General features: G+C 53.3%; 1 protein-coding gene across 1 annotated transcript in view; it reads left to right on the top strand.

Moving 5' to 3' along the window:
- The window catches only part of LOC120411134 (lysyl oxidase homolog 2-like), a 39,560-nt gene that overhangs the window by 1,135 nt on the left and 11,476 nt on the right, over positions 1-26,949 (top strand). The window contains 8 exon segments of the mRNA XM_039564157.1: positions 335-510; positions 18,180-18,284; positions 18,286-18,426; positions 20,921-20,956; positions 20,958-21,106; positions 23,861-23,972; positions 23,974-24,012; positions 25,131-25,215. Of these exon segments, the coding sequence (XP_039420091.1) occupies positions 335-510; positions 18,180-18,284; positions 18,286-18,426; positions 20,921-20,956; positions 20,958-21,106; positions 23,861-23,972; positions 23,974-24,012; positions 25,131-25,215 (843 nt within the window).

Below are 26,949 nucleotides of genomic sequence, written 5' to 3'. Positions count from 1 at the left end.
CCCAAACTTGTGGATTTTGGCTCCGCAGGCACAGCAGGAGATTCCCAAGCGAGGAAGAGGCCGTGACATCAGAAACAAACCGGTGGGAGGAGCATTCCCAGCCAAGGCCTCAAATCCCCGAATCCAGGCTCTGGGGGGCTCTTCCCGCTCTGCTTTTTAGGGAGCAGCTCTGGGGCTGCTGGAACACCGCTGGGGCTGCCAAGGGAAACGAATTCCTGTGGAAAATCCCGGCAGCGCTTGCGTCCCAAGGGGGTTTTACTCTTGGGATTAGGTTGGAAAACAGCTCCCAGATTTCTCCTCGTGGAGCCTGAGTTGTGTTTTCTTCGCATTGCAGGGAAAATTTGGCTGGACAACGTGCACTGCACGGGCAAGGAGAGCAGCCTGGCGGCCTGCGGCTCCAACGGCTGGGGAGTGACCGACTGCAAGCACACCGAGGACGTGGGAGTGGTGTGCAGCGAGAAGAGGATCCCCGGCTTCAAGTTTGACAACTCCCTGATTAATCAAATTGAGGTAAACGGGGTAAAAACTCTGATCCAGAGTCCTGTGGGAATGGGGGTGGCTGGGACTTAAACACATTTTTAATTGATCCTGTATTTATCCCATATATTTATCCATATTATCAATTGATCCCGTATCTATCCCACATATTTATCCATATTATCAGTTGATCCCGTATTTATCCCACATATTTATCCCACATATTTATCCATATTATCAGCTGATCCCATATTTATCCCCTATATTTATCCATATTATCAGTTTATCCCATATTTATTCAACATTATTTTATATCCACATATTCATCTTTATCCCACATGTTTATCCCACATGTTTTATCCGCACATGTTTATCCCACCGATGTTATCCCATGTTTATCCATCTCTGTAGTTTTAAACCAAACCCTTGGCTGCTCCTGGCTGGGCTGGAGAGGCAAAATTCAGGTTCCAGTTTCAGAATGTCAGAGAAAGAAATCAGAATTTGAAGCCATTTGAGGGGTTTTTTTTGGGTTTTGTTACTATGAATTATTCCAGTTCCTCAATCCATTTTTTCAAAACTGGAAGCTGTTCTGTTAATATTTCAAAGGATGAATTTTGAGAGACAAAATGTGCCGCTTGATTAATCAAATTGAGGTAAACGGGGGTAAAACTCTTATCCAGAGTCCTGTGGGATGGGGGTGGCTGGGACTTAAACACATTTTTAATTGATCCTGTATTTATCCCATATATTTATCCATATTATCAGTTGATCCCGTATCTATCCCACATATTTATCCATATTATCAGTTGATCTCGTATTTATCCCACATATTTATCTATATTATCAATTGATCCCGTATTTATCCCATATATTTATCCATATTATCAGTTGATCCCATATTTATTCACATTATTTATTCCACATATCAATTTATCCCACATGTTTATCCTACATGTTTATCCCACATGTTTATCCCATGTTTATCCCATCTCTGTAGTTAAAACAAACCATTGGCTGCTCCTGGCTGGGCTGGAGAGGCAAAATTCAGGTTCCAGTTTCAGAATGTCAGAGAAAGAATCAGAATTTGAAACAGTCGGAGATTTATTTTATTTATTTTTTGCTATTCCCAGTTCCCCAATCCACTTTTCAAAACTGGAAGCCGTTCTTTTGGCATTTCAGAGGATGAATTTAGAGGGACAAAATGTGCGCTGTGCTCACAGAACTTCCAGCCTTTTTTTCATTCCAAAGGACAAAAATCCGGAGTTTTCTCTCCCCTTTTAATGCTGGGGCTGGGTTGGAGCTCTCTGGGATAACGGGGGCAGCAGGAAGGGCTGGATTTGGGGTGGGATAATTCCTCCAGCCGTGGCTGGGTTGACAGGGAAAGATTTAAAGATATTTTGGCGTGCTTTGGAGGAGCAGGGACGGAGAAAGCGGGATAAAAGTGTGGAATGTTTGTGGGAATGTGGGATTCGAGCTGGAGGTGAGGAGGGGAAGCCGTGGGCTGCTCGCTGCTGTGGGGAAGGCTCGGGGCTGTCCCCGGTCCCACCGGGAGGCTGAGGGGGAGAGCCGGGAAAAGGCAGAACCGGAGGGCTCGGATCACATCCCAGTGGGATTTCTGCGGGAGAAAGGAATGAGGGAATGCTGGGCTGGAAGGGAGCTGGGATGAGCTCTTTGGAGGGGGAAAAAAGGGAAAAAAGGCTTTTTTCCCTTCAACTCCTCAGCTTGGGAAGTTTGTGGTGCCTCAGGCAGCGCCTCCCTTTTCTTGGATTTTTCCCTGTCTGAATCCCCTGGCTGCTCTTGGCAAAAATTTATGGAAAGAGCCCCCCCCCCGTAAGCGTTTTCCAGCTCCTTTTAAGCAGCCAGGGAACATCCTGGATGTGCTGCACATCCCAGCGTGGTTCCCAGGGATGAATCCTTGGGTTTGTTCGTGAGCTGGAGCGGATCCGGGCTCTCGGGATGAGCGCTCAGCGTTCCAGGGAAGGGCTGCAGGTACAGGACGTGAGGGATTAAATTCCTTTCCTTGCCCTGACCTCGGCTTCCCCTGGCTCGGGAGGGATCATCCCGAGCCGCTCCATCAATGGCTCCGTTGTGTCGCAGGGAATGAGGCGGGATCGTGGAACACCAGGGGTGGCTTTGGGCAGCCCTGAAGCCACAGAGAGTCCTCAAAACACCTGGGAGAAAAACTGGTTTAGTCTAGACGGAGGTCACCTCACTCCCAGCTGCTCCAGAAATGAATCATGGAAGCGTTGGAGGGCTCTGCTTTTCCATGAGCTCAGCGCTGGGGCTGCATGAGCGGAGCACGTCGGATAATTGGGAACGAGCTCAGCTGCTGCTCTGGGGGTGCTGAAACTTCAGAGGGATCAGGAGGCTGAAGCGATTCCCGGAGCAGAAGCCCGGATCCATCAGCGCAATCGCTCGGGAGAAAGGGATGCAAAAGGGAGAAGGGGATTTATTTTTAGGAGCTGCACTGAGGGGGGTGGAAGTGCTGCAGTTCCCGGGCAGGGGCTGCTCTCACCCCCAGCTCGTCCCTGCCTGCCTCAACCTGACAGAAAACAGGTGAAAATTAGAGACTGGGGGAAAAAACCCTTCCCTGGGAGGGTGGAGAGGGGCTGGGACGGAATTCCCAGAGAAGCTGTGGCTGCCCCTGGATCCCTGGAAGTGCACAAAACCAGGCTGGAGCACCCTGGGAGCTGTCCCTGCCCACGGCAGGGGGGGTGGCACAGGATGATTTCAAGCTCCTTTCCCACCCAAACCACTCCGGGGTTCTGTTTCTCCCCGAATTTCAGGAACCCTCCCACCACACCGCTGCTTCCACTCTGCAAATTCCAGCTGCTTTCCCCCCTCTCCCTATAAAATCCCTGGAGCTGAAGGGCTCCTTCCCTGCTGGTTCCCTTGCAGCAGGATTAAGGCTGGAGGTGAGGAGCTGGAATGTTTGGGATGCCATCGCGGGAGCTCCTTGCAGTCGCAAGTGGCTGTCAAATGTTTCGGCTCCTTCCCCCTGTGAGTTTTCCTTCTCTTCTCTCTGCTTTATCCCCTCAGCAGCCAGTGGGGCACAGCTGGAGCCAGAAACGAGGAGCAGGGTGACTCAGGGGCTCACAAATCCACACCAGGGGAGTCCAAAGCCTCCTGTGAAGGCGAGTTTGGAAGTCTTTGCCCTTCCCAACGCGCCTGGGAATGCTGCAGTCATTCCTCGCGTTCATCGGGGGCTTGGGAGCCCGGGGAGCTCCCCCGGGAGCCTGGGAGCAGCCTGGAGCCCAGGGCTTGTCCAAGTGATGTTTTCTCTTTGGAATGAGGGGTGAGGGGGCTGGAATTTCCTCGGAGCCCCGCTGCGGTCAGGACTCTCCATCAGCTTCCGCACTGACAGAGCAAAGCCGGAGCGATCCCACCGGAATTCCCAGGGAGAGATTCCAGTCCGTGCTCCCCCCGCTGCTCAAACCAGGCTTTACTAAAATAGGCCTGGCTGGAGGTGCTGCATCGAGCTTGGCTGTCGGATTCCACCTTCCCAAGCTGCATTCCCACCCTGCTTGTGAGTCCCAAACGGATCTGTTTGCTGGGAACAGGAGCGAGGGCTGATGCTGGGCGGGTGATCCCAGGGAGCGGCTGGAGCTGGGCCAGGGGAGGTTTTAGTTGAATATTGGGAAAAGGTTCTGATCCTTGAGCGTGGCCTTGGGCACTGCCAGGGATCCAGGAGCAGCCACAGCTCCTCTGGGAATTCCATCCCAGCCCCTCCCAGCCAGGAATTCCTTCCCAATATCCCATCCAGCCCTGCCCTCTGGCAGTGGGAAGCCATTCCCTGTGTCCTGGCCCTCCAGCCTTTGTCCCAAATCCCTCTCCATCTTTCTCCCAGCTCCTTCAGGCACTGGAAGGCCACAATGAGGTCACCCCAAAGCTTCTGAGCAATCCCAATTCTCTCAGCTTTTGGTCATCATTTACAAAATCTTAAAGCCCGTTTGGTGCAAATTCCCTGGGGCTGGGAATGTTTCCCACAGAAAATCAGGGGGTGGAAAAGCAGCCGTGACCCCACGGTGCCAGGGCCCTGCTCGGTGGCGTTTTGCCCCAGTCTGGCTCAGCTCTGCCTCTCGAGGAGCCCCCACTCCTTCAGGAGCAGCTCGATAACCCCTGAGCCGAGTTTATTTTCCTTGGCCGCCGTGCACAGCTCCGCTTCCCGCTTTGGAAAAGCCGCGGGTCAGCGGGATAGGATGACATTTTCCATGGCCATAAATCACCCGGCCATTCTATATGGATGTGCTCAGACAGATCTCTTCCCATCACAGCTCGTGTTTGGAGGGTTAGGTCACACCTCTTCCCATCCCGGAGCTTTTCCATCCCTTTTCCTGCTGGGAATGGGCAGTGCTTGACCTCTGCTCCTGCGATGGGCACAGGGAAGTGTTTGGGGGGAGGGTGAGTGATAAGGATGGGGGAGACAGGCAGGAAGGGGTTAATCCTCCCGGCAGCACCAGAAATCCACCCCTCCCTTGTTCAAATTCCATCTTTTTTGCTGCTTTCCACCCCCACTGCAGCTTTCAGAGGATTCCTTGGAGGCTGATGGAGGTGCAGAGCCTTTGCTGGGTGTCAGGAGCTCAGAAATCCGAGTGATTCCCTGTGTGTTCCCAAAGCTGGGAATGCCATCCCTGCTTTTCCAACAGCTCCTGCAGTCACTCTGTGCTATCCAAACTCAGCCCAGACCCACCTGCAGCTGCTTTCCCGGCTCCTCCAGTGATTTAAAGGCCCCAGTGACCCGATTCCTACCTTAATTGATTCCCGAAATCAACGCCCCAGCGGGATCTGATTTAACGCACGCCCCAAAACATCCTTAGCAAAATATTTGCTGTCGAACTCCTTCCTCTGCGTGCGCCCACACAGCCTTCAAATAGGCCAGGCTCTAAATATATCGAATTTCTGCAGCTTTTAGAGGCTCACAAATAGCTCTGGTACCTGAGGCCAGCCCAGGGCTTTGGCCAGACGGTGGCCAGACAGGTCTGGCTCAGCACGCCAGGCCCTGCTGCTATTTCTGGCCTTCGTTTCCCCTCTGGGTACTTGGGAGGCACAAAAATCTCACTTCAAAGCCCAAGAGGCTCAAAGGCTTTGGTTGTGCCAGGTTAAAAGTGGATTGAGCCATCCCTGGAAGTGTCCCAGGCCAGGTTGGATGGGGTTCGGAACCACCTGGGATAGGGGAAGGTGTCCCAGGGCTGGGATGAGATGAGCTTTAAGGTCCCTTCCAACACGAAGCATTCGGTGATTCTGCTAATTCCAGGTTTTTAACGAGCGGGGAGAGGCTCTGCCAGGCCCTGCTCAGGAGCTCACAGTCAAACCAGGCTCTGGATGAGGCTGAACTGAGCTGGAAGGCGCAGGGAGGGAAGGGGGATGAGGTTGTGGTTTGTCCCCAGGTAAATCTCCCTCTTTTCCAGCTTTTTGCCATGAAAATCAGTGGAATCTCTGTCCCCACCATGGAGATTTGTCACACAGGTGCCCCCCACCTCATCTCTGTGTCCTGCAGCTCTCGGTGTTTAATTAGAAAGGCTTTCCTCACCTGTTTGTTGTGATGATGCCTCAATGTGGCTCCTGAAAACAGAGGCCAGACGAGAGTCAGAAAATAAAAGCAGGGATTGATTTGCGGGGCCTTTAAAGGTTCACCCTGGGCAGGCCAAAGGCTCCACCCAAGATGGACTCCGGGTTCCTCAGCCTTTTATAAGTTTGACCCATTTGCATATCAGGGTTAATTCTCCAATTCTAACCTCCGTTAATGATGTAATTACCCCAAGTTTGCCCTCTCCTCTTCAGAGGCTTTTAGTTCACACATTTTGGGGGCTGGGACAATGGAGGTGTCCTTGGAGAGCAAACCTAGCGAGGGTTTGTTATGTGTGACCAGCACGAGAGAGCAGCAGCTGAGAGGCCACAGGAAACCTCAGAGTGACCCAGCAGGCAGCGCAGGATTGGAGAAATGTAAAAGTTCAAAAATCAGTGACAACAGGGTTTGAGTTTCGCCTCGCTGTGAACGTTTAATTCTCTAACCCAAAGCCCAAGGACAGCACAAATTCTGCTGCTCTGTGGGCCTGGGAGGGTCTTCAGCACCTCCTGACGTCAGGGGAATGTTCATGGAGCTGATATGGGGGTAACCCCCCGAGTTTTGGTGCTGTGAATTCAAAGGGAGCGCGATGATTTGCCTCAGCGGCCGTTTTGTGGCCATTTGTGTGGTGTGGGAATCAGGGAAGGGTTTGGGTTGGAAGGGCCCTTAAAGACCATTCTGCTCTTCAAATATTGAACTTGTCCTCAGGACGGAGTGGGATGGTCTGGGTGAGAAGGTGCTGATCAGTCAGAGGTTGGGCTTAACGAGCTTGGAGGTCTTTTGCAGAGATTTGATTTGATTTAATTTAATTAATTCGGTGTTCCTGACCTTGCTGTGCCTTGGCAATAAACTTTCCCCACTTTCAGTGCCTGACGCAGACACTTTGAGGCAGCTCGGCAGAAAGGAGACAGGGTCTGACAAAGCTGTGCCCATCAGGAACCCCCCAGCCCTGCTGCTGCCAGGACAGAGCCGTGTCCCTGCCCTAAGCTGAGCCTGCCCTAAGCTGAGCCTGCCCGTGCCAAAGCCTCTCCAGGCTCCACTGCTCCTGCTCTGCTCCCTCGCTGGTGTCCCCAGCCTTTCCCAGCGCTGTCCCCTCACTCTGCCCGGGCAATCAGGAGGCTCCTGGAGCCTTTCCCAGCTGAGCCAGGCTTTGTCAGCCCTAATCTGCGCTGGGTTTGTTCCTGGCCCCTAAGCCTGACTCTGCTCCCCAACCCTTTTGTGCTGCTCTGGTCTGGCAGCCCCAGCCTGGCTGCTGTCCCCAGGGGCCACTGTCCCCCCCCCGCCCCCGGCTTTGTCCCATCCTCCTGTGTTTATTTTACAGCCGGGACCTTGGGGTGACTCAGAGGCTCAGCTCCAGATGTTTAAACCCAAACAGATCCCACCCATTCCGATGGATGTGGAGGGAAAGCTTTAAAAAAGAGTCATTTTCCTTTGGTGGCTGAGATTTTAATGGAAGTGAAGGTTTTTAAGGTGCCCCTGGGATGGACAAAGCCCCTGTGGGAAGATTTTTGTGTTGAGTTGTGGATAGGAGGAAAAAAATCAATTTCTTGTCCAAGTTTCACCCTTCATTCCCAAGGTTTGGAAGCAAAGAAATGCTGGAGCTCTGCTGGGAGTGAGAAAGGATGATCCGAATAGGTTTTATTTAAGGGGCAGTGGGTTAGGCCAGGCTTAGGGAAGGAAAGAGGAGTTTGAGAGGATCGTGGGGCTCTTAAAGCAGGATTGAGATGACAATGGATTATCCAGGGACAGAGCAGAGAGAAATCCAAACTCCAGGGTGATTCAGCACCAGGGCAGCGTCTGCAGCCTGGGATTTCTAGGAATAGGATCCTGTCCCTGGATGGATTCCTGAGCATCCTCCAAAAGGAAAGGGAACGGCCGGGTTTGGGCACGGAGAAGGCCCCAGAGAAACCATCCTGGGCATCCCCTGCCAGCACAAAGCCCGGGGCGAACGGTGCAGGCGAATATTACAAAAGTTGGGTGGGATTTTGCCATCGGACCCAGAGCTGTGGGGAAGCGTTTGGTTCAGAGGGTGGAAACAAAAGCAGCCGAGGCTCATGTGAAAACTTTTCCAAGCCAGGAATCCTTTTGTGAGGGCTCAAAAACAAACCCTTTCCTCTGGGCTGGCCCCGATGGCCGAGGCTCCAAGTCCCCGGTTTCGTAACGGAGCTCGGAGCCTCTGCCAGGGGTTTGTGTCCCGGCTGGAGAGGAGCAGCTCTGCGGGCCCTGGATGTGGCTCTTGGCAGGGAAAGGATTGGGATAGAGGAAATACGGCCCAGCACGGAAGAGTTTCACACATTTTTCCCTCATTTCTGTACTGATTTGTGCTGTAGGATGCTGGCAGTCCCAGCTGAGATCGTGGAATCATGGAATGGGTTGGGTGGGAAGGGATTTAAATCCCATCCAGTGCCACCTCCCGCTATCCCAGGTTGCTCCAACCTGGTCTTGGGCATTTCCAGGGATCCAGGAGCAGCCATAGCTCCTCTGGGAATTCCAGCCCAGCCCTTCCCCACCCTCCCAGGGAAGGATTTTTTCCCAATGTGCCATCTCACCGTGCCCTCTTCCTATTCCAAACCATTCCCCCCCTCCTGTCCCTCCCTCCCTTATCCCAAATCCCTCTCCATCACATCTCTGCCTCCCCAGAACGAGGCATGGTGTAACCCCAGCTCCCTCTTGCTCCCAGAGTTTTCCTGGTTGTGGGATGGCTCTCCACGTGTCCATCGAGCACAGAGAGGGGGATTTGGGGAATCTGCTTTATCCATTAGGTGTCGTTTGCTCCCAGTTTTTCTCTGGAATCTGTTTTCACCATCAGCCCAGCTGGAGGATAAACTATTCCTGCCTGGATTTGCATTATCGAACAGCCCCAGTGTAACAAAACCTCCGCAGCCAAAGGAAACCATTCCACTCCCAAAGAATTACTGGGAAAAAGCTCTTGGCAGCCCTTTCTCCTGGAGAACCCTCAGCGTGCTCATTTTGATCCTTTGTTCTTGAATTTTCCAACATAAAGCTGAGCTCTGCAGTCTCCTGAATTCCCCTCTGAGGTTTCGCTCTTTGTTCAGAGCCGGAGCAAACCCTTGAGTTGCTCCATCGAGAATTCCCTGCTCTGAACCAGCTCCGGGAGGGAAAAGGGGACAGGATTGGGGTCGGTTTTGCTCTCAGACAAAATTCCCTGCTCTGAACCAGCTCCAGAAGGGAAAAGGGGATGGGATTGGGGTCGGTTTTGCTCTCAGACAGATGCTGAAAACGTCACTGTGGTCTGTTAGAGCCATCAGGAGACGAATTCCCTCCGGGAATGAAACGATGCCTCATTTCTCGCTGCTTTGCTCAGGTTTTTATCTTCCTCGGCAAACTCAGGCCAAAAAAAAATGATGACAAAAGAGCTGGAAGCACCAAACAGAATCCCAGGTTGGAGCAGGATTTCTTTTTGTGCCTGACTCAGCATCTCTGGAGGACAGGGATGGGATGGGAAGGGATGGGATGGGATGGGATGGGATGGGATGGGATGGGATGGATACCTCTGGACAGAGCCTGAGGTGCCACACTGGTCCCGGGAATGTTTTCCCAAATCCAAGAGCAAAAATTCCATTCGCACCTTATTTTTCACTGCTGTAAAATAACCAACAAGGACGACCCAGGCCAGTGAGTCAGGGGGAAAGAAATGTCCAGATGCCCAGCCTGGAGTGGGAAATACGGGAATTTTGAGTCCTGGAGTGGGAAATAGAGAGATCTGGAGTCCTGGAATGGGAAATAGAGGGATTTCGAGTCCCGAGTGGGAAATAGAAGGATTTCAAATCCTGGAGTGGGGAATACAGGGATCTTGAGTGCTGGAGAGGGAAATGCAGGAATTTTGAGTGCTGGAGTGGGAAATGCAGGAATTTTGGGTCCTGGAGTGGGGAATACAGGGATCTCGAGTGCTGGAGTGGGAAATGCAGGAATTTCGAGTCCCAGAGTGGGGAATACAGGGATCTCAAGTCCTGCTGTGGGTCTCGGGTATCCCATTCCTGCTGTGCTCAGAGCTCTTCTGGAAACAGATGGAACAACTCATTTGGATTTGTTAGGCTGCAGAAATAATTGCAAGAATAACAGGCAAATCCCAAAGTACCTCCCAGCATTCCCAAGCTTCCCATCTTTCGGGAGGTTTGCATTTTTTTGCGTCCTTGCGACTTTTCTCTCTCCTCCTCAGCCTCAGTGGGTTGGTTTCTCTCTCTGCTTGATGCTCTGATGCCGTAAATCCCAGCACGGGATTCCCAGATCCATCCAGGGCTTTGGATCACTAAAGTCCACCCTCTGGCTTGGAAAATCCGTGAGGTGGAGGTGCCTGGAAGCTGCAGGAATGCAGCAGGGCAGGATTGTTCCGCGTTACCCGGCTCAGTGCTCTCCCCTCAGCATCTGGTGCTGGCAGGGACAGGCCGGATGTCCTGGGATTTGGGGAACAGAGCTCCCGCCAGGCTGGGGGAGTGGGAAGAAGAGGGAAAACCCCAAATCTGTTGGATCAGGAGAGGAAAACCCAAATATCCTTGACCAGAAGGTGGCTGCTTTAGAGCTGGGGGTCCAGCTGTGTTCCCTGCTGCAGGAGGGATCCTCAGGAGGAGGTAGGAGTTGAACCCTCAGGATCCTGGATAGGATTCCCTGCCTTTTTGGGGCTCTGGAGAAGCAGTTTGCTCTCTCTGCACCTGACTTCCCTGCAGGAGGAGCTTGGGAATCACTGGTCATCCCAGGAATCATTGAGGCTGGAAAAGACCTCCAAGATCACATCCAACCGAGTCCTTCGAGTCCTCTGTTTGCCTTGGGGGTTTTCCAGCTTTTCCACCTGGATAACATTCCCTGGGATGGCCCAGCAGAGAGAACAGGGATGTTTAATGATGAGTGAGAGGTGGAATACAGGAATGCCGATCCTGGGAAGCACTGGGCAGATGTTCAACATCTGGAACGGCACGCGACTCAAGCGCGGTGAGCCGCGGAGCAGCTTCCTCACGATACACCTGGAGCAGCATCGCTGGGTGTGAGCTCATTCCAAGGAGCGGCTGTGGCCTCCAGCCCGTCTAAATCCAAGGAAAAGGGAAGGGGCTGTCCGGTGAAAGCCACGGATGGGCTTTAGCACGTTCCTGACGCCAGGTCCAGAAGGAAAATGTCCCATTTCTGTGACTTTAATGTGCAGCAGGGCTGGTCCTCGCCTAACTACAGGTGTCAGACCTACTCAGGGCTTCCTGTGGGGTGGATGAATCCCCCAGTCACAGATGGAAAACTCCCTCTCCCATTTTCCCAGCTGCCAGCGCAAATTTCCTCCCGTTTCCCGTCTTTTCCCAGGTGCTTTTCCAGCGCAGTTCGAAGTGTTGGCTCCCTGGCCTTTGGGTTAATCCCTTTAATAGGATTTTCTTAAAAACCCTTTGAGATCTTCAGCACCCAGAGCTGTTTCCAAGTGGGTTTCAGGCTTTGATTAACCTTTTTCCCAGGTGAAGAAAATGAGGCAGGGTAGGGGAAGCAGGGGAACAAAGTTCCCTCTGACGGCCCTGGGTAAACACAACTTCTCCAGCAAGGGAAAAACGGGAAACATTTCCTAAACTGCAGCAGGGAAAAGCGAGTTGCAGGGTTTGGAAAGCAGCCTGGGGAGGCCCTGGAATGCCCTGAGGCTCCGATACCTTCCTGACAGCACGTAGTCAAAAACTCTGCAAGATTTGAGGAGAAACTGCCAAGTTTCAGGACAAACTTTGTGCTGCAAATGGATTTCTCAGGCTCCGCTGGGGAGGTTTTAAATCCCTTCTTACATCAGATCCTTGGAACACCTGAAATTGCCTCAGATGTAACAACTTTGGGTATCACAGGGGTTATTTTTGATTCTTGAGGGCTACAAGAGCTTTCAAAACTGGAGCCCAGCCTGTGAACCCTGTTGGATAAATTCTGTGTTCCAGGGTTTCAGAGATGCTCCAGCACGGATTTTGGAGACTTGAATTCCTGCAGCTGAGGGGGAAAGAGGGAAAGAGTGATTTGCAAAACTGGGTGGTAAATGTAGACAAAAAAAAGACAGAAATGGGGGGAAAAATAAGGAAAAGGAGGGGAAAGGCCTTAAGTGAGTTGTCCAAGGCGGTGTGAGCAGAGGAGCAGAGCTGAGGAGGAGATGCCAACCCCATTCCTCGCCTCGTTCCCTGACCCATTTCCTGCCCCAGCAGCCTCTTTCTTTGCCCTTGCCTGGGCTCTGTTTGTTGCATCAGTGCTGGTGAAGCATCTGGAGAATGGATGAGCCACGGAATCTGCAGGACTTGGCAGGTCCGGCTCTGATCTCCCTGCGAGCCCTGACCAGCAGCCTGTGGCCCTTTAAAGCTCCGGCAACTTTTCTTTTCCAAGTGGTTGAGTCTGAGGGATTCCTCAGTTCTGATGTAACCCCGAGCAGAACCACGTGGGTTTGCACATATTTGACAAGGAAAGGGCTCCTGGAAGGGAATTCATCCATTTTCAGAAGCTCTTTTGTAACCGCTCGCCACAGAGATCTTTTCCAGCCTGGATTTGCCCCTGGGGCTCTGCAGAGCTGGTTTGTGCCCTCACAGTTATTTTCCAGACAGGATTTTCCTCCTCCAGCCAGGATTTGCCCCTGGAGTCCTGCAGGTCTGGTTTGTGCCCTCAGGGATCTTTTCCAGCCAGGATTTGCCTGGTCCAGCCAGGATTTGCCCTGAAATCCTGCAGGGCCGATTTGTGCCCTCAGGGATCTTTTCCAGCCAGAATTTGTCCCTGGAGTCCTTCAGGGCTGGTTTGTGCCCTCACAGGTATTTTCCAGCCAGGATTTCCTCCCCCTTCAGACAGGATTTTCGTCTGTGGCTCTGCAAGGGCTAGGTTTGTGCCCCAGGGATCTTTTCCAGCCAGGATTTTTCCCCCCTCCAGACAGGATTTGCCTCTGTGGCTCTGCAGGGCTCATCTGTGCCCTCAGGGATCTTTTCCAGTCAGGATTTGCCCCTGGAGTCCTGCAGGGCAGGTTTGAGCCCTCAGGGATCTTTTCCAGCCAGGATTTGCCCCTGGAGTCCTGCAGGGCTGGTTTGTGCCCTCAGGGATCTTTTCCAGCCAGGGTTTGCCTGGTGCAGGCAGGGGAGCCCTTTGATCCTCACCCTTTGGATGCAGACCTTGATGAGTATCAGTGTTTGACAGGGCCTGGAGTGGGACATGGGGCAGTTGGCCCAAAAAACCTTTTTATTTTGTAATTCCAGCTCGAGGATGAACATTTCCTCCAGCAGGGGTGGTTCTGTGTGGTGGGCAGGGGAGGGATGGGACCAAACTGCTCCCACTGTCCCAGTAAATCCATCAGCTGCGAGAAAATCGTGGAATGGTTTGGGTGGGAAGGGATTTAAAGCCCATCCAGTGCCACCCCTGCCATGCCCAGGGACACCTCCCACTGTCCCAGGGTGCTCCAACCCGGCCTTGGGCACTTCCAGGGATCCAGGGGCAGCCACAGCTGCTCTGGGAATTCCATCCCAGCCCCTCTCCACCCTCACGGGGAGGAATTCTTTCCCCATATCCCATCCAACCCTGCCCTGTGGCAGTTTAAATCCCCCTTGTCCTGTCATTCCATAATATACACAGTCTCCAACTGCTCACCCCATCCCTGCGCAGAAATCCAGAGGCTGGATCAGTTCTGGATGTGCTGGAAGCTCCAACCAAGTCCAAGTTGGAATAAAAGGAGCCTTTCTTGTGCTCCCTTGTGCCCAGGTTCCTCCTTCCCACCCTGAGCGCAATTCCTGCCTGTGCATCCCAGATGGTGCTGGGAGAAGGATCCTCTGGGATCTCAGCGCTGCTTTTTCCCCCTAGATTTGTGGATTCCTATGAAACGAAGGAAGAAGCTGCTGATTTATAGGGAGAACGTTGTGTTTTCCAGAGCTGCAAGCGGAAAGGTTTAGGCTGCGTTTCCTGTTCCTTGGGAGCCAGGAGCTCTGGATATTTTTTTGTTGTCATTGCTTCATTTTGCTTTTTGTCACCAGCCCTCATCCCAGACCAGGCTCTTCCCACACTGTTCCCTAGGAAAAACACCCTGCAGCAGATGTAAAACAGTTCAAATGAAATTCTGTCTCGTTCCTTTCCTCCTCCGTGACCTGGGGAGCAGGAAAGCATCGGCTGCTTCAGGGGAGGGCTGAACGCTCCAGGCAGGAGCTGTGGTTTTCCTGCCTGCTCCTGCTGGCCTGTGGAATTGCTATTTCTGAACATTCCCTCTGGATCAGCCTGGCCACATTTCATTTCTTTCATTAGCAAGATCCTGACCCGTCAGAGAGGTCCTTGGCTTGGAGTAGCCCAAAGCCAGCACAGGGAAAACGTAAAATAAAGAACCCGCTGCGATTCTGTCTGCAGGATTCCCAGGGAGATGAGCAGGGCCTGGACACCGGTTTGAGGAGGGTTTGCTTTCCCTCAGACCCATCCCTGAGATTCCCATCCCCTGCAGGAGCAGGGAATAAATCACCTCCAGACAGACAAAGTAGATTTTTCCTGCTTCCAGTTGTGGCCTTTCCAAGAAAAGCATTAACTGGAGCATCTGGAGCCATCTGCCTTAAATAAACGGGTGCTCGGGAGCTGTCCTGTCTCTTGGACACATGGAAAAACTGACAGAAGGTTGTTCAGCATCAACTCAGCACTGCTGAAAATCCCAGTGAATTGAGCTGGAATTAGGAATGTGAAGTGTCCCCAAATCCCAGCCCAGGAGATCTCTGCTGCTGAAGAGCCTCAGCGCCCCAAAACCTCCCTCCCGTTCCTTGTTTTCGGCCTTGCTGGGTTCTGGCACCCACAAATATTTTGGAAAACACGCTGAGCATTATCCCAGGTTGGAAAAAATGGGGATGGCATTTTATTGGATGGGAGAGGCTCGTAAAGTCTTGGCAGCTGCACGGTTTTGTTTGTCAGCAGAGTTTAAAAGCCGAATTCTTCCTTGGGCCGCTTCCCTTTGTGCTATGGGCGGATGCATCACGTCCAACTGGTGTTACTGGGGTGGGAAAGCTCCCAGTTGTGGGCTGGGAGTGACCTTGGATTTGAGGTCAAGGGGCTGGGCTGATGACCAGTGGCACCTTCTCGCCCAGGCCAGGGGACGCTTGTCCCACGTGGTTTGTTCTGGACAGGGAAAGGCTCACCCTGGAGCTAAACCTGCTCTCCCTATGGATGTGAAGCCCCAGAAAAATCCTTTCTCCTCATTCCTCAGACTTTGCTCCCTCTAATTTGAGAATCCCCTTCTCCCAAGAGCAGATCCTGCTCCTGCTCCTGCTCCTGCTCCCGCTCCTGCTCCTGCTCCTGCTTCTGCTCCTGCTCCTGCTCCTGCTCCTGCAGGGAGAAAGGCTGGGATCAGGTTTCTGCTGGCCAAGGCTGCCCCTTCCCACATCCCCCCCGATCCCGCTGCCCCCGATCCCAGCCCTGCCTGCTGAGCTCTGCTCCTGCACAATGGTGGGAGGTGAAATGATTTGCAGATGGATCTCGCTTGAAAGAAAACAACTTAGTTCATCGTTGTCCCGCTGCCAGGGGTTTATTCCTGACTGTAACCCGGCCTCTGGAGCTGACAGCGCGATTTATGTTCGGAAATGAGACAAATCTAACGTTGATTCCCTGTTCTTGTTCGCTCCTCACCGTGGGTTTTACATAGGCACTGCTCTAACTCCTCCTCCCAATCCCTGCTCTGGCTGGGAAAGCAGAATTTAATGCATTTTGCTGCTGGAGAGAGGAGAAATCTGGGATCAGAGAGCTGGACCTGATGCCTTTTTGAAGCCTTTGTGAGTTGACAAAGGAATGGCTGGAGGAGCTCAGCAGCTCCAGGATCAATGTCAGTCCAAACCGCAGCTCCCAGCTTAACCAGTCTGCTCACCCATTATAAACCCGCTCAGAGGTGACAGGCAGTTCAGCACTTCAGTTCTTGTAGCAGGAACCCTCCTGGTTTGTTTTTTCCCTGGAAAAGCTGGGATGTGAAGGGCTTTGGCAGGCCTGGCTTCCCTCCCTCCCTCTCTCCCTCCTCCCTGAGGCTGAAAGCAGCACCTTGTTAACTCAAGGAATTTCCCAGGGGTTGAAACCTCTGCTCACAGCCCCGAGGAGCAGCTCCCCAGCCTCTGCTCAGTGCGATTGGCGTGAATTTTCCTGAATTTTTTGTGCAATCATTTGTTTTCTGCTCCCCCAACTCATGGAATCGGGGAATATCCTGAGGGCTCCTTACCCAACCCCTCCGCTCTTCCTGCAGCCCTTGGGCTCCACCTGTGCTTTGCTCAAAGCTTTTCTGGGATGCAGATCCTGCTCTCCTCACCAGTAGAAATGGTTTGAATTCCAGCCTGACCTGGAACTGGCCGAGCTCTCCCAGCAGGAATGTTCATTCCCACCTCTGACCTGAGCAGCGTCACCCTGGGCTCCCACTGATTCCAGTTGGGCCCTTTTGTGCTAAAAATGAAACATCAGCAAAGCCCCGAGTTTCTGCCTGCAGAGATCAGCTGAATTCTGCTTTTTTCACATTGATTCAGTCTGGGGACACGAGGTGGGGCTTCATTTCTCCCCAGCCTCCCAAGGGCTGTTAATACCATCCAGATGTTAATGCCTCATGAAATTTCCAGGATGAGGTCATTGTTTGCTATTCTAAGGCATCCCCATCCCTGCTTCCCTAAGTCAGGCTGTTCCTTGTCCGCTCTGGAGCTCATGGAGCTCTCTGGACCCTCTGAGAGGGGTGAAAATGCTCCTGCAGGTCCTCCCTTCCACCCTGAGCATAGCTGGGAAGTGGCTGCTGCTTTGTGTTGCCTCCTCCTTTGGTTTATTTCTAAAACTTTAACTCTATTCCTATTTTCCCATCCCTTTTCCCTCGATTCAGGGGTCCCTGACAGGTCTGAGGTGGGTTCTGACAGCCACTTTTCCCCACAGGACAGGCAGGGTCCTGTTGCTGCTGCCTGGGATGGATCCCGGCCCTGCTCCATCCTTTTCCAGCATCGTGGGATGCAATGGCAGCTCCCTCTCCAGCCCGGCTGGATCCATCCCCAACCTCTGCCCAGGGAGATCTGCTTCCAGCAAGGATTAGTCAGTGGCTGGGAGCCAGGAGAGGCTGGAAAAGTGCTGAGCTGGGCAGCAGAGCTCCGTGAGCAGAGGGGAGAAAAGTGTCCCCTCAAACATCTGTGACCCTGCAAAATCTGAATCCTAAAGGGATCAGCTGGGAAAACCTGGACCTGCCCAGTGGAGTTCCCAAAAAACCTCCTCAGAAAGGCTCTCTGCCCCTCTGGAGCTGCTCCCCAGGCTCTCTGTGCTGCACAAACCAGAACTGCTGCTTTTTCTCCCCAAATTCCACCCGCCTCGCTGTGCCATTTATCCCAGCTAATCCCTGGATCCCGGCTCTGCGTGGCAGAGACTCCTGGAATGAGGAGCAGCACCGGGATCACACGGAGCCACGTGGAGATCCCAGCAGGGCTTGGGCTCCCCTGAGCCTTCCCTGTGTTTTTTAACTCCTTTCTCAGGCTGACCTGACCCATATTCCCATTCCCCCAGCTCTCAGCTCCGGTAGGATGGAGCTGGATTCCGGAATCCTTTCCCTTCCCAGTTTATCACACGTGCCCCTTCCTCCTCAGGAGTGCCTGGAGCAGCTCCAGGCAGTCTGGGAGCGAGAAGCAGGAGCTGCTGCCAACAACAAGTCAGAGAGGAATTGCTCCTGCTCTCGGAAATTGCTCTCAGGCTCACAGTTGTTAACACTGAGGCTCGGAGAGGCTTTGGATTTCTCCCAATCCCAGCTGATAGCTGCTGGTCAGCAAAAGGGGAAGTTTTTTTGGGAAGCTTTGGAAGTTTTTTTTCCTCCAGCCCAGTCATCTGCACAAACCCTCTTTGTCCATTTGGAATTGGCTGATCCCTGTCCCTGCGTGGGGTGGGATCTCTGCTCCTGGGAATGTGTCATTTGCTGCAGCTGCACCTTTGGTTCCTACTCTGATTTCTCAGTTTTCGCAGGGGATTTATTTCCTCTCAAGTGGTTGGACTCGATGATCTTGGAGGTCTTTTCCAGCTGGAATAATTCCATGTTTTTAAATGTCACCTCAACAGAGTCATGGTGTGGATGAACAGATCAGCTTCCAAATAATCCTGTCCAATCCCCACTTCACCTCAGGGCATTTTTCCTCCCAAAATTTAGCTCCATCAGTGCATTTTTTTTTTTTTTGAAGGATTCCTAATTTTCCCCTTCTCCTCGATTCCTTTCAGGATGTTTGCCAGCAGAAGGAAGCAGCACTACTGGGCGTACTCCATGGACTGCACTGGGAACGAGGCTCACATTTCCAGCTGCAAAACTGGGAAACCACCTGACGGGGGGCACTGGGAAGAACAGCACGTGTGACAACGGGATGCCGGCGGTCGTCAGCTGCGTCCCCGGCCGGGCCTTCGCCCCCAGCAGCCACAGCGGCTTCCGAAAGGCCTTCAGGCAGGAGGTGAGCAGGGAGCAGGCACAGCCTGGCCTGGAATGCCAAAATGGCTTGGAAAAGCCTTAAAAATCAGCTAATCCCCCCCCCTCCCCCCGCCATGGGTAGGACACCTTCCGCCAGCGTTGTTCCATCCTGGCTTCGGGCACTTCCAGGGATCCAGGGGTAGCCACAGATTCTCTGGGAATTCCATCCTGGCCCCTCACCACTCTCAAAGAGGACAATTTCTCCTGAATATCCAACCTAATCCTACTCTGATAAAAGCCTGGGAGGGAACGACTCTGGGAACAGTGGACCTTAAACCCATCTTATCCCATCCCCTGCCATAGGGACACCTCCCACTGTCCCAGGCTGCTCCAACCTGGCCTTGGGCACTTCCAGGGATCCAGGGGCAGCCACAGCTCCTCTGGGAATTCCAGCCCAGCCCCTCCCCACCCTCACAGCCAGGAGTTCCATCCCGATATCCCATCCATCCCTGCCCTCTGGCAGTGGGAAGCCGTTCCCTGTGTCCTGGCCCTCCAGGCCCTCCTGCCCAGCAGATTCCCAGAGTTCAGAGCTGTTCCTGCAGCACTCACAGACGGATGGGAAAATGGAATCGTGGAATGGTTTGGGTGGGAAGGGATTTAAAGCCCATCCAGTGCCACCCCTGCCATGGGCAGGGACACCTCCCACTGTCCCAGGCTGCTCCAGCCTGGCCTTGGGCACTTCCAGGGATCCAGGGGCAGCCCCAGCTCTTCTGGGAATTCCACCCCATCCCCTCCCCACCCTCCCAGGGAAGGAATTCCTTCCCCATATCCCATCTAGCTGCCAATTAGAGCAGGAAACCTCTGGGGCTGTAACCATCCACCACCAGAATTCCCACAAGGTGCCGCAGCCACGAGGGCCCCTCTGGCATCCCCAGCACGCCCAGCTCAGCTCCCACCCGCACAGATTCCAGGCTCTTTCCTCCCTCTCCCACCTCCAAAGGGTGGGAGAGCGGCTCCCACGGCAGCTGGCAAAGCTGCGAGCGAGGAGTGACCGAATCCCGGGCTCTGGCTCCTGTTGGAGCCGCTTGGGCCGAGCCAGCGGAGGCCGTGCCCGGCTGTGCTGTTCCAAAGGCACGGGAATTCTGCTGGATTGCTCTTCCCCGTGGAAATCAGCCGGCGTTTCCTCTGCCTCCGTGGCCTCGGCGAGGAAATGCCCTGAGGGAAAACACGGGCGAGGTTGGAAAGCTGGGTTTGTTTAGTCTAGCGAGGTGTGAAAATCCCGGGAGGTGCAGAAGGGTTGGAAAACAAGGCTGGAGTTGGACATTGCCGGTGTCGGGGGCTAGGAAAGGACAGCTTAACATGGCAGAGGTGGGTGCCAAGGGAAATATTCCAGCTGCAGCCTTGGGATAGAGGGGGAATCTTGGGAGGCTTCTCACAGGAGGAGGTTTTGCTGTGGATTTTGTGGCTGCACCCCCAGGGTGGCTGTGCCTGAGTGGGTTTAGGGGAATCTTTGGGCTTTTTCCAGGTGCCAGCACCTCTGTGGTGGGAATAATGCAACCCCTGCCTGGATCCCAGCCTCCTGCCTTGCAGGATTTAGGCCCGGGAGGTGAAAAGGTTTTGTAAATCATTGTTAATCTCCCGAGCCACACGCGCTGCCAAGTAACTCCTTAAGCCTTTGTTTAGGCTTTGGGTGTCCTTGGTGTGACCCCAGCCTGGAGAAAGTGCTCCAGGCACGCTCCCAGTCGGAAAAGTGAAGGATTTTTGGTGTTTTCACGCTTAAAACTTTGCTCCCACGGCCAAAACTCAGCTCTCAGATGCAGCAGGAGTTGGCAGCTCCCTGCTTGGCATTGGGGGGAGGAGTAGGTGATTAACAGGTAATAATTAAATAATACAAACCCCGAAATGAGTGCAACTGGAGCTGCCACTCAGCTGGGTACTTCTGACTGCAAAAGCCGGATCTTTTTTTCCACTTCTCATTCATTATTTATGTATTTCTTTATTATTTATTACCATTATTTATTAGATATTATTTATATATTATTATTGCTCAGAACCGAGCACTTAGGCAGGTTTTATGGGGCCTTGAGCTCAACGTTGGTCCTGGATTAAGCCAGGAGCCTGGGCTGGAGATGTGAGCAGCAAATAAACCCCTTTAGGGCAGCCAGGGGCTGAGAGCTGGGCACTGGCAGGCTCAGGGCCATTCCCAACCCTCCTGCAAGGCTCCCAAGAGATATAAAACTGGTTTTTACCATATTCAGCCCAGGACAGGAAAAGGCTCCTAAGCCCAAGCACCTGCAGAGAACTGGGATGGGTTTTTTTATTCCCTGCCCACACGTGAGGTGTGAGAAACAATCTGTGCTCACCAAAATCCCTGCAGAGGTTCCTGCAGTTGGAACGATGTGATGGATGTTTTTAAGGTGTCTCAGGTGATTCTAGGAAAGGTTTTAGGCCCAGCTTTCCACAAATAACCCCCGTAAAGGACGGAGGTGCCACTCCCCAGGCTGCGGTGACCCCACTCCTGCCTCTGTCTCTTCCAGCAACCCCTGGTGAGGCTGAAAGGAGGAGCCAACACCGGGGGAAGGCCGGGTGGAGGTGCTGAAAACGGGGAGTGGGGGGACAGTGTGCGACGACAACTGGAACCTGGTGTCGGCCAGCGTGGTGTGCCGGGAGCTGGGCTTCGGCAGCGCCAAGGAGGCCATCACGGGAGCCAGGCTGGGCCAAGGTAAGGACCTCCACAGCTCCAGGAGCTCCTGGTGCCCTGAGTTACAGAGCATTCCGCCCTCAGGGACATCCCATAATTGAGGGCACGGCGGATTTTTGTCGGGATGTTCGGTTTGGGGAGCAGGAATTTTTTTTCCCTTACCTTCATAAAGTCTCTTGGGGCCAGACTGGAATTATGTGACTTAAAAAGATTCCTGAAAAAAGTCTGGGGATGATGAGTTTGACCTTTTGCTCAGGCAGCTGTTCCAGTAATTAATTCTTAATTATCTCATCTGCTGCTCTGAAATTCCCTTTGAGCCCTCTAGAACCACACCATGGAGTAATGCATTACTAGAAGGTTCCTGGCAAAAAACGAGTCCTGGAGCCAGACTTCAAATGCTCCAATTTAAGAACCAGGACAGTAATTTAGCTCATTATAAACAGAAAGGGCATTTGAGCAGCTCATAGCCAGGTTTGGGTTTGGATTTCCTGTCTTTGGGAGTTGGTTTAAATTCCAAAATGTGGTCAGTGGTGAGTCAAAGGCGAGCTGAAACCACCTGGTGATTCCCACACCTTGTTCCCATGGTGGAGACCCAAAAAAAAAATGACACCAAACCCTCCTTGTGGGAATAACCCCAAAAAATGACACCAAACCCTCGTTGTGGGAATAACCCAAAAAATGACACCAAACCCTCGTTGTGAGAATAACCCCAAAAAACTGACACCAAATCCTTGTTGTGAGGATAAAGGAATGGGAGAAATTTTGAGAATGAAGGAATGGGGGAAATTTTGAGAATAAAGGAAGGGGGGAAATTTTGAGAATGAAGGAAAGGGGGAAATTCCTTCCAGTTGGAGAAAGGGAGGGAAGGAAACAACACGTGGGTGTCCCAAGTCTGGAAGCTCTAAAACATGACCTGTCCGCTGGATTTGCCAAAACCCTCTTGTGGTGGGATGGAATCTGCTGATGTGTGGAACGGGATGGAAGAACCAGCTCCATCATCCTGGGGTGGGTGGAAGTGGCTGCCACGAGCGGGAGCAGAACGTGGAACACGCTGTTCCTGCCACATCCCACAGCCTGGAATCTCCCCCCACGCGCTTCCCTTTCTTTTAACGCTCACAATCCATCAGTGCTCCCTGTCAGGAGCATCCCTTGGGATGGGGGACGTCCCTCGGCAGCCAGAGCGTCACGTTTTGGTTGGAAAAGGAGCTTTTTGTTGGCCCTGGATGTGCAGGGAGCTCTCCAAGCTCTCAAGGCCGTGTCCTTGTTTGCACTTTTGTTTGGTTCCAGCTGCATCCCGGGGAATTTGGGTGTTCTGAGGCTGCTTTGGAAGGATCAGCCTCACCGTGGGTGCGAAGGGGGTTGAATTGCACAGGGTAAATCAGCTCCAGTGCTTTAACTGGGAGTCCCAGTTAGGGCAGAGGGGGAGAGCAGAGCCTTCCACAGAGCTTGGGCTGGGGGAGGAGGGTTTATCCCACCTTTATTAATTGCAACAATTAATTAACAACAGATTAAAACAACTCATTCTTATTCCCACAAGAGGGGAGACACTGAGCCCAGAGCTCATGGATGTGCTGATGTCCTGCGAGGGAGAGCATGGAATTAAACTCCAGGGAGTAGGTGAAGGCAAGTGTTGGAAGGACAGGCCAAATCCTGGTGGTTTTAAGTGCGATGGCATGGGAGGAAGTTCAGTTTTCCTCACATTTCATCCCATTTTGGCTCCATTTCAGTGCCCCCATTGCCATAATTTCCCCAAGAAGAGCAGCCCTGCCAGGGTTCTGTGGCTCACTGAGGCCCTGCCCTTGTCCTTTGTCATCTTTGTCATCCTCGTCATCCTCATCATCCCACTGGAATGACTTTGCCAGGCTGGGAATGTCGGTCTGGATCTCTCCTGCATTCCTGGAACTTCCCCCTCCAGCTCCGGTCAAGGCACTTCCTCCCTCTCAGCCCCTCGGTGGCTGCAGAATGACCAGGAAGTGCTGCCAGCTCCAGATGGGAACCACAAACAGGATTTTAATGAGAGAGAGGCAGAACAAAAACGGGACGAGATTCCCATTCCCCAGCAGCCTCCCCCGGGAATGTCCTCCCACCCTGCCCACATGTGGCGTGAGGGTGGACACAGGGCTGCCCAGGGTGCCCAAACCCACGGACTGTGGGTGAAATGGAGCCCAGCACATTCACATCTCCGCCTTGGTCGTTCTTGTCCCAGCACTTTTGGCAGTTCCCTTCCATGTTTTTCTTGATGGAAATTCCGATTTTCTGCTGCCGCTCATCCTGGGAGGACCCAATTATTCCATTTCTGTCCCAGCACCTCGAGCCCCTTCTCTGCAGTTGTTCACTGCTGTTTCCCTCAGCTTCTGCCCCAGATTTTCTTTTCCTGACCCCTCATCCCTCCCCGTGGGTGTTTTATTCCCAGCCAATGTGCCGATGTCCCGGTTAAATGTCAGGCCTTGAGCGGGAGCAGATCCCAGCACAAAGACCCAGCCAAAAGGTCACCAAATTGGTGAATTCCTACAGCTGAAGTTTGTAAATGATGGAACAGTGGAAATTTGGCTTTTCCTGGGATTCCTGCATGCTGGAGTCACAGGGAATACTGGAAAGAATTTAAGCGGTGGAATTATTAACCATAACCTCACGGCTTTTTGTTTTATTTTTACAAGAAATCAGCAGATTTTTTTCCAAGTTCTGAATGCTGGAGGTCACTGTGGTATTAACAGCCTGCTGGGGAATGTTCCCTCACCACCCAAAAGGACTTTTTTTCCCTGTTTTTCCCCAAGGAATGGGGTCCCATCCACCTGAATGAGATCGACTGCACGGGCTTTGAGAAGTCGGTCACGGACTGCAAGTTCAACACCGAGTCCCAGGGCTGCAACCACGAGGAAGATGCTGCTTGTGAGGTGCAACGTGCCAGCCATGGGCTTCCAGAACCAGGTGAGGAGCTGAGGGATCCAGGTGTGAGGGAATTTCGGGCAGGAATCGGGCAGGAATCGTTTCAACCCAAGCCATGAAGTATTTGGTTTAGGTTTTCCCTAAAAAAGGAGGGAAAATGAGGAGGATGCTCCCTTTTTGTGCTGAGTTTTGAGCTCCTCTGGACATGCCAGAAGTTTATAAATGAGGAAGGCCAGGTTGGATGGGGCTTGGAGCAGCCTGGGAGAGTGGAAGGTGACCCTGCCCACGGCAGGGGGTGGAATTAAATGATTTTTAACCCAATTGTCAACCTTTTCCAACCCAGCCAATTCCATGATTCTGTGCTGACTGCACAAACCAGACACAGATTCCTCTGAATGCTCCTTCCAAGGGTCTAAAAGGAGCAGGGAAGGGAAGCTTTCCCAGGGAATGTTATTCCTGCAGCTGGTCCAACCCACTTTGAGCTGCTGGGGCTTGGCTGGACCCATCCCCTGCCAAAGTGAGAGAAGAACTGACACTCCCTGAGCTCGAGCCCTGAGGAGACTCCGAGTGCTGCCTCGATTCCTGCACGGTTTTTCCAGTGCCTTCCCCGGGACAACGATGCCTTGCCCAACCCGAGTGCCCTGAGTCCTGTTCCCTAGGGATGGGTTGGGAATGTGTTCATGCAGTCTTGTCAGAATTCCTTTTTGCCAGCCAGACATTCCCTCTGGCGGGGGAAAACCCCTCACCAAGGATTTCTCCAGCTCTGTGCTAAAGGCGGACCTCTCCTCTTCCTCTCCTCTCCTCTCCTCTCCTCTCCTCTCCTCTCCTCCCTCTCTCCTCCCTCTCCTCTCCTCTCCTCTCCTCTCCTTCCTCTCCCTCTCCTCTCCTCTCCCTCTCCCTCATCCTCTCCTCTCCTCTCCTTCCTCCTCCTCTCCTCTCCTCTCCTCTCCTTCCTCTCCTCTCCCTCCTCCTCTCCTCTCCTCTCCCCTCCCCCACTCCCATCTCCTGGATCCCTCCTGGAACTTCCAGTTGTCACTTCCAGCTGAGGATATTCAATGATTCCAAACTCCCTACATTGTTGAGGAACAAAACCTTCTCCCCCACCCGCTGCCCTTTCCTTTGGGGCTTTCCCATGGATTTACGGGTTCTGTGTCCTGCAGCTTCGCCTGAGCGGGGGCCGCAACCCCTACGAGGGCCGTGTGGAGGTGCTGGCCGAGCGCAACGGCACCCTGAGGTGGGGGCACGGTTCTGCAGCCACAACTGGGGCACCGTGGAGGCCATGGTGGTGTGCCGGCAGCTGGGGCTGGGCTTTGCCAGCCACGCCTTCCAGGTGAGCCCCCGACCCGCCCGAGCTGGGGGTCACATCTGGATGGGTGGGGTGGGGGTGCTGGAGGAGGGTTATCCCAAAAAGAGCTTCGTGGGTTGAGCTGGAGAGACCCTGAGGGTGAAAGCTCGTTCCTGTGGAGGTGGGAATTTGGAGCAGAAGGAGCTGGGGCAGTTCTGTTGTTTTCTCAGAGCTCAGGTTTCCCGACATTCCCCGATCCCTGCTTGGGCTGATGGCTGCCTGCAGGTTCTTGTCCCTCCCTGAAATGCAGAGGTCGGTTCAAACTGGTGTCAAGGCACCTGAAAAAATGGGGATTTTGCTCCTGTAGCTGCTCCAGTGTGCAGCCCTGAGCAGCAAGGCTGGATCCAGCTCCATGAATTGCTGGTATTCCCTGCTCCTCTCCTGCCCCAAACCTGCCCTGCTTGTGCCTGGCCGGGGGTGACACCTCAGTTTTACCCCATCCCTGGCAGTGTCCCAGGCCAGGCTGGATGGAGCTTGGAGAACCTGGAATGGTGGAAGGTATCCCTGCCCATGGCAATGAGCTTTAAGGTCCCTTCCAACTCAAACCATTCCATGATTTCTGCCACCCTGGGCTCATGGACAGATCCCAACCATTCTCCATGGATCTGCCGGTCCCCAGGGATCACTCTGGGGTTGGATACCCAGCAGGAAGGAGCTCCTGGCAGGAGCTGCCCACGTGCTGCTGCAGCAATTCCCCTGCTCCAGCTGGTTCCTCCAGCTGATTCCCCCCATCAGATCCCGGGAGCTGAGGATCTCCCTGTCCCTGAGCGCCGGCCTTTCCGACTGCCTGCCTCTGTTGACACAGCCCTGAGAGTCCAGCGAGGAACGAGGAGTTTTTTCCTTGAGCTGAGGCTGCTGGAATTTGGAACAGAAAAGGCCCTTATGCTGCCCCAGCTCTGGGAGCATAAAGCCCCAGTGTGCAGAACAGGGCAGCCCTGTGTGCTCCCGGCCTTCCCAAGCAGCCGGGGGCAAATGGGAGCCGTGGGACACCGGGGTTTTCTTTTCCTGGAAACGTCCTCCCAGCTTGGACACGGACAGATCTGATTGGATTTTTTTAAAGTTTTCTCCCCTCCCCGTCTCCCAAGCTTTGGGGTTGGGTGTTAATGTGGTGTCATTCCTGTTAGGTTTTGTAAAATGATGAGAAGCAATGGAATTTCATCAGGAAGTGGAACGATGGGACAAGGGGGAATGGCTTCCCACTGCCAGAGGGCAGGGTTAGGTGGGATTTTGGGAAGGAATTCTTCCCTGTGAGGCTGGTGAGGGGCTGGGATGGAATTCCCAGAGGAGCTGTGGCTGCCCCTGGATCACTCTGGAAGTGTCCAAGGCCAGGTTGGGAAGGGCTTGGAGCACCCTGGATAGCGGGAGGTGTCCCTGCCCATGGGATGGATGGGATTTAAGGTCAACTATTCCCATATGGTGAATCATTCCTCCCCAGGCTTTTCCTACTCAAACTCAGAGTAGGATTAGATTGGAGAAACTGTTCTCTTTGAGAGTGGGGAGGGGCTGGGATGGAATTCCCAGAGAATCTGTGGCTGCCCCATCCCTGGAAATGTCCAAGGCCAGCTTGGAGCACCCTGGGATGGTGAGAGGTGTTGCAGCTGGAAGTGGCCGAACCTTTGAGACCCCTTCCCAAC

This window comes from Corvus cornix, chromosome 22 (genome assembly GCF_000738735.6).
Source record: "Corvus cornix cornix isolate S_Up_H32 chromosome 22, ASM73873v5, whole genome shotgun sequence".
Classification (NCBI taxonomy): Eukaryota; Metazoa; Chordata; class Aves; order Passeriformes; family Corvidae; genus Corvus; species Corvus cornix.
Note: the sequence above shows the minus strand (reverse complement) of the source record. Positions and strands in the feature narration are given on the sequence as shown.